General features: G+C 43.9%; 1 protein-coding gene and 1 long non-coding RNA gene across 3 annotated transcripts in view; one reads left to right on the forward strand and one right to left on the reverse strand.

Moving 5' to 3' along the window:
* TMEM42 (transmembrane protein 42) overlaps window positions 1-775 on the reverse strand; it is a 30,776-nt gene extending 30,001 nt beyond the window's left edge. For both annotated transcript variants that reach the window (XM_073333142.1, XM_073333141.1), the window contains exon 1: window positions 569-775. In XM_073333142.1, coding sequence (XP_073189243.1) covers window positions 569-727 — 159 coding nt within the window. In that variant the 5' untranslated portion in view covers window positions 728-775. The remainder of the gene's footprint in view (window positions 1-568) is intronic.
* A 134-nt stretch (window positions 776-909) lies between these two features.
* The window catches only part of LOC140907365 (uncharacterized), a 28,881-nt gene continuing 16,050 nt past the window's right edge, over window positions 910-13,740 (forward strand). The window contains exons 1-2 of the long non-coding RNA XR_012157474.1: window positions 910-1,132; window positions 2,185-2,277. This is a non-coding gene — a long non-coding RNA (uncharacterized lncRNA). The remainder of the gene's footprint in view (window positions 1,133-2,184; window positions 2,278-13,740) is intronic.

Consider the following 13,740-nt stretch of genomic DNA (forward strand, 5'->3'; position numbering starts at 1 on the left):
GACACAGAACAGAACTGCTAGGGGCAGCAATATAGGACACAGGGTGCACACTGAAGGGTCTTGCAACGTCCTTCTTTTCTCTCTGAAAGGATGGCTCACAGCTTCATCCAAAATATGGCCTGTCCTTTTAATGGAAAAACTTTACCCCTAAGCACATCCACAGGAGAGGGGACAGGTATTTACGTACACCCAAGGGGAAGGCTGCCCAGCCAGCACCTCTGGATATTACCCTGCTCCTGACAAAGCCATACCCAAGGGTCGGTGGAGCATGTTCACGTTTTATCGGAGCTCTGCCTGAGCTCCCCCGAGGCACAAGGAAGGGCGAGGGGCTCGGGGCTGACGGCGCCGGGACGGGTGCGCGCCGGCGTGGCTCTGGGCAGCCGGGAGAGCAACTGCAGCGGTGCTGGGGCTCCTGGGGGACCGGCTCGGGCACGGACTGCGCGTCTCTTCCAGGGCAGATCACGCAGGGGCTGGTTTCTCCGCCTCCCCGCGCCGCCGCCGCCGCCCCCGATGAGGGAAGCGGCGCTCAGTGGCCAGCCAAGGCCGGGAGCAGCTGCCCGGCTCTTACCCAGACACAGGCGCCGGCGGCCGCCTCCTCCCCTCCGGCCGCAGCGGCACACGCCTCCCGCAGGTAACCGGCGCCCAGAGCCAGTTTAGCGGAGCAGGCGGCCAGCGCCCCCAGCAGGCCGGCCGCGGCCGAGTGCGCGGCGCCCCAGCCGGCCCGCATCGCAGCGCGGCCCCAGCCCGGCGGCGGAGCCACGTGGCGAGGCAGCCGGCGGCTCTTCCGGGTCTCTGGCGAGCTCACGTCACGTGACGGCCCGCCCCGCCTGCTGGCTGCACAGCGCCCCCGCTCCGAGCTTCCTTGTCTGGGGGGCGGGGGGGGCGTCCGCTGCTCCCGCCCCTGCACTACTCTGCGCACGCGCTACAGCCGGCTGTGGGAGCGAGGCTGGAGTAACTGCCTGACTGGGCACGTGGGAGCTTTGCCCTGCTCGAGCTCCTCTGCGCGGGAGAGAGTCTGCCGGGCTTCGTCGCACGCGCCGCTACGACCAGTCACATCCGAGCCATCGGGGCCTGCCGCTGCAGCGGCTCGACCTGCGTGTGAGCTGAGATCGTTCCAACCAGCTCTTGTCCGGTAGGTCGCGCTCTGGGACCCAGCTGTTGAAAGAGGTGTCCTTGCTCATCAGGGCCGGTGTAGGTCCCAGAGGAGCTGGATCGTTTCATTACTGATGAATGAATGGCTAGGGTTTGGTCAAGGGTATTTTTAGTAAGAGTCACGGGCAATGCACAAAAATTCAGGGGCTGTGAATACCCTTGACTAAATCTTAAGGGGGTCACTGCTGGGGGGAAGCCGGGGGCTGCTGCTACTGGGGGCTGCTGCGAGCGGCTGCACCGGCCGCCCAGAGACCACTGCTCAGGCAGTCCCCTGGGCCAGCCGCACCGGCCGCTGCTTGGGAGGCTCCCGGCAGCTAGCCCCGGGGACTGGCTGAGCAGTGGCCGATGCGGCTGGCTGCGGGGCCGCCAGAACAGCTGGTTGCAGAGCCCCTCCAGCAGTGGCTGATGTGCCCAGCCCCGGGGCCACCCGAGCAGCTGGCCCCAGAACCAGCTGCTTGGGCGGCCCTGGGGTCAGCCACACTGGCCCCCGCAGAAGTCACGGAGCTCTACTGATGGGGTAAATAAAATACTTCACTTGAGAGGAGCAGTCCATGTGTTCTCACATTGGCCCCTGCTCACGAAACCTACCTTGGCTGCCACTATGCTGACTAATTCTAGGCTGAACCTTTCTAGGGAAGGTTAAATACAAAAAAGTATTGGTGGCTTTTCAGCTTGAGTCATAATGAGACAATCTGGTTCTGGACCTCTTCCAGGCTACTTTGTTTTATGAAGACTGCTAACGTGACAGATCTGTGGTCAGCGACTGCTGGGGCCTGATGGCCAATGATCGATCTTGGTCATGCTCCCTTTGTGAGCTTCCATTGGCACTGCTGAACATAGAGTGTTGCTGTTGTAAATAAGGACCATCACACATATTCCAGAATTGTTTCCCTGTACATCAAGTTATGCCTGGAAGGCAGTGGTAATGGCCTAATAGTACTCACTCATAGGCTAAGTTTAATACACCCCAATGCTGTTTTTGTGTGTGGCTTGTTTGCATGTTGATATTTTTTTCTTTTTATATACATGGAGACCTTTCAGCCATGCATCAACATTAGAAATAGGAAAGATCAATTAAGCTCACCTTGCCCCTCTACCTTCCTGGGCCATCCTAGGACACTGAAGGTAAGATTATACCCTTATGAAAAGCACAAGGAAGTCTTTACTGACCACAAGTTGTCATAATACTGAGTTAACAGCAAACGCACAAAGTGACAACTTCAACAGCACAGTGCCTCACACTAGAGCTTTGGTTCAGTACTATATATATATATATATTATAATTTTAGTGGGTTGTGTTTATATACATATAATATACACACATTTTAACAAATATATAAAGGGCATAGGTTGTGGGGAGGAGTCAGTTTTCATGGTTTATATAATGTTCAATGGTCTGGTGGAAAATTTTTAGATGCAAACAAGATAGCAAAGACTATATGCATGTGGATGGGTGGCAGGGTATGTAGAAGAGAGTGATCAACATCTTCTGAATTTTCAAATTTCAATTTTTAAAAATTACTAATAATAATCCTCTCTCTCCAGCACACCAGCTCTGGTAGACAGATATAATGCAGAACATCCATTAGAACAAGAAACACATAACTAACCCGAGTAGCCATATTATTCTGTTGTTTTCCACTCCCCCATTTTTCCTCACCCCTTTGTTCGTATTATTGTATCATGTCAATTTTAGACAAGGTGAGCAAAGAGCACCACCTACTTACCTACAGCACTGAATTTTTCCTTGAGAAGAACGGACAAGGTCCCACTCTGTTCAGCTTGCGAAATGAGAGGCTCACAACCTGAGGTGGTAGGTTTACTGGCCAGAATAACCACAGTCAATTTTGTGGAGGTCTTAAAACAAAAATGTAGCCCCAGCTCATTTCCCTATCTCTCTAAACAGAAATTCTTTTCTGTGTGCAGATATAATGGCTCTTCCATTGAAATGGAGCTCTCCTCATGGAACTGTCTCTCCTTTCTGAAAGGGGAGAAGGGGCATTGTTCCCCTCTCAGCCCTGTGGGGATTACCCAGTAAAAGCAGTAGAGCTCTTTGCTTTTGCTATAGCAACCCTCTGCACTGCACTTTTGTAAAGGGGGATCCAAGGAGAGCTACAGTCAGATGTGGCTCTGGTAGAGCAGCTCTAATGAGGCTGGACTGCCAAGGAGTGGAGGACAGGAGCTGTTGGAATGTGTATGGGTGCATAAGGTCTTCACCCAGCTGGTCCTCGCCTCCTGCAGACTCCAGAGGATCTGCCGAGTTCTGCAGCGGAACCACAACTCATTCAGCTGAGGCGCACAGGTAGGTAAACCTTGCCACCCCCAGAATGAGTTGGAGTCATAGTTTGGGGGGACCTCCATGAGAAGATCCTGTAACAGATGCCAGCCCTCCCTAACGTCCCATAATTCTTCCAGTTTCTACATAGTAGTCATGAAATTACTAATTGAGGCTTAGATCTATTCATTTTGCAAGCAAGAGCACACACATTTTATATACATAATATATAGAAATAAAATGTGTGTCACTCATTACCCCTGGGGTCCAACAAACAGCAAATAGTGCCACAGGAGGCCGCCTTCTCCACTGCCCCTGTGGTACATGCACAGGCTGCACAGTGAGGGTCTGATAGGAGGCAAGCTATGGCAATCTCGAATGGGTTGGGGCACTGCTGGATTCACCACCCACGTCACAGGCTGTGGTGTTGTGCTCTAACTGCCGCAAGTGGACTCTGCTGGACTATGTTAACCTGCTCTAGGTACCAAGTGCCCTAACCCCTGCTGACGCTCACCAGTTTGCCTCTGGCTCAGCTCCCACTGCGCGGACTGCAGAGGAGGAAAAGAAGCTGGAGGGGCAGGAGGAGCGGTGGTGGCAAAGAGGGAACAAAACAGAGGAGGGAGAAGAGATGGATCATCCCAGGAAGGACCTAGGCCTGGCCATGATAATTAAAGGCCGTCAGTGGCATAGAAGGGCAGCTTTCCCAAGGCTGCTCCTCCCCATGTCCCTGTTTGAGGGTGGGAAGGATCAGGGGTGCAGTGAGGAGGGGGTAGGTCCCCCCTTGGCCACAGATGCAGAGGGGAGGAGCAAGAGGTCCCTGTTTCTCCAGCAGAAGGAGAGATGGGTTGAGAGAGGTCCATGCAAACTCCCTAATTTTATTCATGAACATCCTAGACGGGTGTGTGCAAAGGGGCGCAAGCAGGGGCATGGCCCCGCCAATAATCAGCAGTGGATGCAGAACTCCTCCCTCCCAGGGCTGTGGTGGGGAGAGCGAGAGAGCTCTGCCCACCGCAGCCACAGGGCTGGAGGAGTTCTGTGCCCCTAGCGTGGAGGATTTCTGCATTCCCCACCAGGCCCTGGTGCAGGAGCTCACTCTCCCTGCCGGTGTTGGAACTAGCCCCGGGGTGGGAGGAGTTCTGGGCTCTGCACCTGGGCCCCGTGTCTGGAGGAGCTCTCTGATCCCCTCCTGTTTTGTACTGTGTTTTTGATTACTAACATGCAGTGTGCAAACTCAGTGAGCTCATACATGTAACCCCATAACATGAGGTTATGGATGCACGTGTGCCTACGTGGTTTGCATATGTTCCCCCCATTAGGTTAAGGAACCTGTATTCTGGGTGCATTACAGGTACAGTTCATTGAAATGGTGAATATACTGCCATTTATTTCTTTGCGTATGATGTATGTGCATGTGACATGGTGTAATGTGTATAAAATGCGTGTGTTTAATGTGCCCCCCACGAAAAGCAGTAACATTTAAAATTCCTGCACACGCCCCGTCCTTAGAAGTCTCAGAGCAAGGTTGGCATCTGTTTGTCTGAAAGAGTGGTGGATCCAGCTCTTCTGAATGAATGAAACACTGAATCCAAATTGTGTACAGAAATGGGTAAAAATGCAGAGTAGTTTCCATGGAAAAAATTGTCAATTTTGAAAAAAATTTTTTGCAAACCAGTTCTGTATTGTGAACTGAGAGCTCTAGTTGAAAGACCACTTCCTACTTCTGCAATCCAAACTATGCCTAGGAGGTGCCTCCTCAGACACACAGAGCGGAAAGGTTCTCTAGGCAGCATTTCAATGGTTTAGAATATTTGAAAACAGGAGTCTGAGGTGGATGGAAATATTAATTCTTTAATAAGTATAACATCTACTGAAGGCACAAAATGGAGTTACAAATAGCAAAACAGAACATTTTAAAATATATAAATTCCTTAACTGCATAGAACAGCTGCTTAACAAGACCCACAGATGTATATAAAATATAAGAGTACTTTACCCTGCTGTCTTATCCCTATCCCTAATAAATTAAACATTTGTGCTGAAAGATCTAACATTTTTTTCTCATTCATGTACTCAGAAAGCTGTATAACTCATTCATTTAAAAACACATTGTTCGTGGAATAGATCACTACCATAGGCTAATCAGTATTTTTATAACACTGTAAATATACAGTAGGGCTTTTCAGAGGAAAAAAGACAACATCCCTACTCCAAAGACCTTACAATTTAAGGGACAGATCCTGCACATGCTTACCACGGGGCATAGTGCTTTCTTGTGGAGAGTAGATCTGGAGATTATAAGGGGACTACTCTCAGTAGCAGTCAATACACTCAGTAGGGTTTGAAGGATCAGGCACCAAGTTAAGACACAACTTGACAGGGATGGTAATACACATTGGAAGGGGAAGGGAAAAAAAGGGTTACATTGATAAGAGCCTGTGGTTTTTTTGGTTAACCATGAGTGTTTCTGGACAATTTGGTAAAAACAACAACAAAAATTTGTCTCAGATTGCCAGATAATAAAAGTACAGGCTGAGGCAAAACAAGACTTTCCTATTCATTGTAGGAGACAGATTCCGTGAAGACATTCTATCACTAGCTAGCGGTCTTCTTCAACAGAATCTCAACTGGCTTTGAAAACATTTACATCACGTTCCATTTGGGTTATTTGCTTTCGTGCGCCTCTTCGTTTTGTTTCTTAGTTTCAGGTAGGCCCAGAAGCAGACACAACCACATAAAAATAATAAGGGGAGGAGGAAACAGGGCTGTCGATTAATCGCAGTTAACTCACGCGATTAACTCAAAAATTAATTGCAATTAAAAAAAAATTAATAACAGTTGTAATCGCACAGTTAAATTTCAATTGGTATTCTGTTTATTAAATATTTTGGGTCTTTTTCTACATTTTCAAATATATTGATTTCAGTTACAACACAGAATACAAAGTGTACACTGCTCACTTTATAGTATTTTTATTACAAATATTTGCACTATAAAAATGATAAAAGAATAGTATTTTTAAATTAACCACATACAAGTGCCATAGTGCAGTCTCTTTATAATGAAAGTGCAATTTACAAATGTAGATTTTTTTTTGCTACATAACTGCACTCAAAAAAACAAAACAATGTACAACTTTAGCGTCTACAAGCCCACGCAGTCCTACTTCTCATTCAGCCAGTCACTAAGACAAGTTTGTTTACATTTACTGGGAGATAACGCTGCCCACTTATTTACAATGTCACCTGAAAATGAGAACAGACGTTCCTATTGCACTTTTGTAGCTGGCATTGCAAGGTATTTACGTTCCAGATATGCTAAACATTTGTATGCCCCTTCATGCTTTGGCCACCATTCCAGAGGACATGCTGATGACTCTCGTTAAAAAATAATGCGTGAATTAAATTTGTGACTGAACTCCTTGCGGGAGAATTGTATGTCTCCTGCTCGGTTTTACCTGCATTCTGCCATATATTTCATGTTCTAGCAGTCTTGGATGATGACCCAGCACATGTTTGTTTTAAGAACACTTTCACTGCAGATTTCACAAAACACAAAGAAGGTACCAATGTGAGATTCTAAAGAGATAGCTACAGCACTCGACCCAAGATTTAAGAATCTGAAGTGCGGTCCAAAATCTGAGAAGGACAAGGTGTGGAGCTTGCTTTCAGAAGTCTTAAAAGAGCAACACTCCGATGTAGAAACTACAGAACCCGAACCACCAAAAAAGAAAATCAACCTTCTGTTGGTGGCATCTGACTCAGATAATGAAAATGAACGTGTGTCGGTCTGCTCTGCTTTGGATTGTTATCGAGGAGAACCCGTGATCAGCATTGACGCATGTCCCCTGGAATTCTGGTTGAAGCATGAAGGGACATACGAATCTTTAGCGCATCTGGCGCACAAATATCTTGCAACACTGGCTACAACAGTGTCAGGGAAATGCCTGTTCTCACTTTCAGGTGACATTGTAAATAACAAGCTGGCAGCATTATCTCCTCCAAATGTAATCAAACTGGTTTGTCTTAGCAATTGGCTGAAGAAGAAGTAGAACTGATTGGACTTGTAGGCTCTAAAATTTTTACATTGTTTTATTTTTGAATGCAGGGTTTTTTTGTACATAATTCTACATTTGTAAGTTCAACTTTCATGATAAAGAGATTATCATGTACTTGTATTAGGTGAATTGAAAAATACTATTTCTTTTGTTTTTTACAATGCAAATATTTGTAATCAAAAGTAAATATAAAGTGAGCACTGTACACTTTGTGTTCTGGGTTGTAATTGAAATAAATATATTTGAAAATGTAGAAAACATCAAAAAAATTAAATAAATGGTATTTTATTATTAACTGTGCCATTAATCGCATGATTGTGATTAATTTTTTTAATTGCTTGACAGCTCTAGTAAAATACATGAGTCCTGCAGTCACGTTGAGCAGGAACAGGTGAAAATAAAAAAAGGAGAGGGGGAATATATCCCCTTCAAATGGTCACCACTCCCAAAGAAGCTGTGATTGTGCTCATGTCCAAGAAGCAGCAGCACCATTGGAATGCAACAAACAAATAAGTCTCTCTCACATGGTGAAATCCTAGCTCCACTGAAGTCAACGGACATTCTACTTTCCCCAGGTATTCTCAGGCAGGTCAGAAACAGTAGCTGAAATCTAATACGAAAGCCTGTTTTTATATGATACCCACTCTGACTTCAAAAAAGCTGAATGGCTTGTATCAGAACAGTCAGAGGCTTATCCAAAAAAATGTATTTTAACAAATAATTAATGTACAGTCCCTGCCATCATTTTATTTCAGCAAATATGTAACACGTGTGTGCCAGTTGTTCCTATTTTTCCCCAAGCAAAACAGATCCTATTTCCCATTCTAATAATTAGCCCTGATATAGCATTTCAAAGTAATTTACATTGCAAACATTAATTAGTCCTCACATAATCCAGTGTTGCTCCAGCCTTTTTACAGCTAGGGCAACTAAGGCCATGTCTACACTAGCACTTATGTCGGCAAAACTTTTGTCACTCAGGAGTGTGAAAAAAAAACACCTCCGAGTAACATAAATTTGGCCGGCATAAGTGCTGATATGAACAGCGCTACGTCAGCGGGAGACACTCACCCATCGACATAGCTTTTATGTTGACAGGAGAGCTCTCTTCCGTCAGCATAGAGCAGCTGCACGAGCGCTCTTACAGCAGCACAGCTATATCAGTACGGTTGTGCTGCTGTAAGCTTGTAAGTGTGGACATGGCCTAAGGCTGAGAGGTTAAATGACTTACCTCAGGCCAAACACCAAGACAGAACTAGAATACATGAGTTAAAAGGTCCAGTCTTATTTTCCCTCCTTAAATGTTCCCTTCCCCCCCCCCCACTAACTCCCCCATGTAGTTTCTTAAGTGTTCCTCTTCGCCCTCTTGCTTTGAAACACTGTTAGATAAAAGTGCACTTTGGGTGCAGAAGAGTGACAGTTGCTCACTTTACTATAGTCAGATACAACTACATCCTGAGCAGTTTACAGAAGAGATGTTCTGTTTGTTTCTGATGACAGAACAACAGCTTAGTATATAGAAGGACAGGTTTTCTTTTAAAGTAAGCTGTAGATATAGGAACAAACCTGATTCTTAATTCCTGTTGACTAGAGCACCTAGAAAAGTTTCAGATTTTCTCAATTTAAAAAGAAGGGAGGAGGCGCAATTTTTCTGAAATGTTTGCTCAAAAAGTTTTCCTGTTTTTCAACAAATTGCTTGTAGCCGCTGCCAGAGTCAGTGCATACTAACCCACATCAGATCATAAGGGGATTTATTTATTGTGACCCATGGCAGGGGACTGGAACAAAGACAGTCTCTTTTCAGTACTCCTGTGTGTCAAGTCATTACACACTAAGGCTGTGGGGTTTTATTTTATTTTAAATTCTGAACATTTTTCAAATGAGGCTGGTTGATACAGGTTCCATCTGGAACCTCTTTAATAAATAAAATCATCACCTACCTCTTACATCATAATGCCTTTCATCCATAGAGTTCTATGCTCTTCAGAGAGGAGGTAGGTTTCATTATCCCTGTGTTAGAGAAACTGAGGCATTGAGAGGGGAAGCAACTTGCCCAAGGTCACCTGACAGGCCAGTGGCAGGGCCAAACTATGGCTTCCTTGGGTTCTATAGAATTAAATTGATGGTAGCTAAGGTACCTGTTTTTACAAGGAAAAGATGACCGAAAAAGACTATTAAAAAAAGGCTAAAATATTCCTAAAATAAACTTTTCTTCATTCATATTCATTTGCAATATAGAATCTGTGTAGGACAATGTCGTTTGATAGAAAAGATTGTATTGGCCTCCTTTTAGGATGACTCATATAACTCATTTATGACTTTGCCACTCATGGGCTGTGTAACCTTTCCAACCCATGGTAATAAAACTTTTATATCTAGCATGTATTCTCATGTAAACATTTACTAACTATAAATGTGTAACTATCTAAAATATTCAATAGTGGTCACCTTTAAAAAGTCCACTTCTAACCAAGAATTGACAGCTGAATATTTTAAGATATTGACATTTAAGGCAATATTACAGCATGTCAGACACACACTTTAATGGAAGCTACTGTAACTAAGCAGGTTTCCTTCTTAAAAACAATCCTGCTATTAACAGCAAATAGAATTTCATGACACACTGATAAAGACTTGATCTGGCAGATTTACCATGCTGCCAAGATTCACGTATTCATCTGTTTTGTTTACTAAACAGTAGCAATATACCAGATTCACCTGTTATGTCTGCCAGTGAGTCAGTCACCATCACACTTAGGGCCTGATTCAAAGCCCATAGAAGTCAGTGGAATGGCTCCCCTTGCACAAATGAATGGGCATTGGATCAGGCCTTCAAATAGAAGAATCTCAGGCAGTAGCTGGAGTTACTCTGGGCTAAATTTATCCCCAGCACAATTCCAGTGATGTCAATGGAGTTACACCAGGATGAATTTGCCCATCTGTGGATCTGCCCTGAACTTTAAGACAGCTGAAATCTGAACTGGGAACTTCCTGGGTTAAAGGCAGCATCAGCACCTAGTGAGCCAAAAAAGGAGTTACTCCTTGAACAAACAATTAGGAACTGTGCAAAGCTGGGCAGTTGCTCTTTGCTTAATAAAACCTTTCCAGTGGTGGAAATGGAGCTTATACGTTTTACATTATTGGTTGGGCAGTCAGTAGAGATTTGCATTGCTTCTACTAGTACTGCACCTGACTTCTGGACAAATATGTCCAGATGTTTTCTGCACCATGGTCCCTTAAAGCTAAATCTGGGGTGCGAACATTTCATGAAAACAGAGAGCCTTTGTTGACATTTTGGAGAGCATTTTGCTTATTCATTTAACACTTGGACAGCAACCTCTTGTTCCAAGAATTGCTCAAGAGCCTCTTCGGTCACTATTTCAGGTGGAGTGACTGCTGCCACCCCAGATGGTGGAGCCTTTTTGCAACTCAGGCCTGAAAAAGGATTGAACCAGCTCAGGGAGAAATTACCACCAAAAGCCAGTTTCATCGCTTCCCAGCTGCTGACTTTTTCCCAAGTAGGTTTCTGATTCTTAAGACGCTCGATACCCTGTAGATGAAAAAGAAGAGATTTTTATCATTTATTACTGGCAATTATGCAGCACCCATTACTATAGAGGGGGCGCATGCATATGCATACATAATATCTATATCCATACTAATGATTGTGTCGTAATCTCCATTTAAGGCAGGGCAAAAATGTTTTGTTTTATACTTTACCGATTGAATCAAGTTTCCAAGTTTGGCGCGAGCACACACACAAATCTTCAGAGAACAACAATTTTCTATGTAATTCTTGCAGTAAAAGCTTCTTAATTTTTTGAGCACTCCCTAGTCAGCATAGAGTGGCTAAAGAGGAGACTTTACAGTGGCGCAGCTGCAGTGGTACAGCTGTACCGCTTTAAGCTCTCTAGTGTAGAGATAGCCTTGAATTGTGAGTTCTTCGCACCACAAACTGTCTTTTTGTTGTGTGTTTGTTTAGTGCCTATCACAACAGGGCCCTGGTCCATAAATGGGCAGCCTGGGCTTACTGTAACAAATAAATCTAGAGTAAGAACTTCCTCCATCCTTAATTAAAAATATTGGGTCTTTATTAAAGATCTTCTCTCGGAATTCTGCTAAAGTTAAATAGGAACAGAGTCTAAGAATACTTTCCTCTCATTATTGTGATGTTATAATTCTACTGGTTCTCTAATTATCCATAGATTCTTTAAGGAGAACTTGGCTGAAAAATCATCCCAGGCTTTGCTTTTATCTGATCAGAGTGTAACCACCACTTTACAAGTAGGAGGCCTGATAAATAATTTGATACAGGTTTTCAGATAGTGGCAGTTGTAGTTTCAAAATAGAGATTTGGATTTGGTATAGGCAGGCAGGAGAGGAAGAGCACCATGCAGTTCTGTGCATTAAACTGGAACCTTTTTCACAGTTCATTTAGAGCAGTTTTCCATTTGTTCACACAAGCCAGAATTTTAAAAAAGACTTTTGAGAACGCCCGTAGCCTAAACAGCTTCCAGAAGGGATGAGGAACTGCGTGGCTTTGACAACGTATTATACACTCTAACAGGAAACCCTTGCAAACGTAGGCACCATTACGGTCATTGCTGCTTGGCGAGTATGGTGCTCAGCTTCTGTTCTTCTGTCAGGCAGTACTGGAGACAGGCAATATTCACACACACAAAAACAATGCCTTTCTAGCCCTGTTTAAAACTATTGCTTAGTTTCTCACAGGGACATGAACAAGTCTGCTTCTGAGTCCTGCAATTGCACTATTGGAGTGGTGAGCTTGAAGCACTTTTCATCTTAAAGCACAGAAGCAGGTTAGGTTCTCTGCAGTTTGCTAGCCAACGCGGAAGCTATCTGCAGTTAGAAACAAACCATTACTATCCTCACTGCTGTTATTTTTAAGAACTAGTGCAAGTGTGTGTAACAGGAAGGGAAGAGATGGGAAACGAAGCTCTTTTTCTATTGCTTAAACTGATTCCCAAACAGCAGAGCCTATAGGCCTGGTTCACCATTGTGTTAATTCCTTTTTCACAGTTCTGTGGTGAAGTGGAGTAACAGCGCTATAACTTTTGGGTAGCATTTTTTTAAATTTTAGATCCCACACATTATCTAGTAATTTAGGCTGTCATGTACACAAGCTCAACAGGAGGTTGTGCTAATTAGACAGAGTGCAGTTAATCTGATAATCCTGTTGTGCAGTACCCAGCAATCCATTTAACATGTATTCAGGACATGGAGATTGCGGACTATTAAAACTCTGTGTCCTGATCTAATATGGTGTCACCTGTGCTGCTGTCAGGACGGTCTAAAGAGATAGACTAGAGAGGGGATGGTTTAAGAAGGAAAAGTGTCTAAGACATGTAAAAAAAGACTCTAAAAAGAAGAGAAATAGTGATACAAAACTAGGAAAAAACAGCACCTTGCACAAAGCTTAGTTAGTAATATTCCAAAGTCATGGGTTCACGAGTACTCATTTAAAGTTAGTTCTCAAATGAAAACACAGGAAATGCTGCTTACCATTTGAATGCATGAGAAAGGCAGGAGAATTTCAAAAATAAAGTCAAGTAATGTATCACTTCTGGGAATTAAAAAAAAACGACTTACCTTGACACAATTTGGTAAGTCTGCCTCTCACACATTCAAATACTGAGCTGCATCTCACTGTACCTCCTTCTGGGAAGTATCAGTAAAATGACAGACCATTGGTCACTGTCAGATATACACAGTTCTGGAAATAGAGAAAACCACGGGTATTTCTAAAAGCTGTTTTGAAATTTCACTTAAAAGAAAAGTGTACTATATTACTATATGTAATCACAGCAGTTATCCTCCAAATAACCATTGTCTGATAACATTTGGATTTGAGAGGAAAAAAAGTTTACCAAATGTAAAACCAATAAAATGTTCTGGCATTTTAGTTACTCATGTAAACTACCCTGTGGTATGTAAATATAATTGCTATAATGCATGAGAAAGGCAGACCACAAACGAACTAGAAACAAAAAGGAAAGGAGTACTTGTGGCACCTTAGAGACAAACCAATTTATTTGAGCATGAGCTTTCGTGAGCTACAGCTCACTTCATCGGATGCATACTGTGGAAACTAAGGTGCCACAAGTACTTCTTTTCTTTTTGCGAATACAGACTAACACGGCTGTTACTCTGAAACCTGAACTAGAAACAGTGGAATTTGCCAGTCAGAGAAATGTTAAAGGGTAAACTAATATAGCAAAAATACACGTTTTTTAATTTT

Source organism: Lepidochelys kempii, chromosome 2 (assembly GCF_965140265.1).
Source record: "Lepidochelys kempii isolate rLepKem1 chromosome 2, rLepKem1.hap2, whole genome shotgun sequence".
In the NCBI taxonomy this organism is placed as follows: domain Eukaryota; kingdom Metazoa; phylum Chordata; order Testudines; family Cheloniidae; genus Lepidochelys; species Lepidochelys kempii.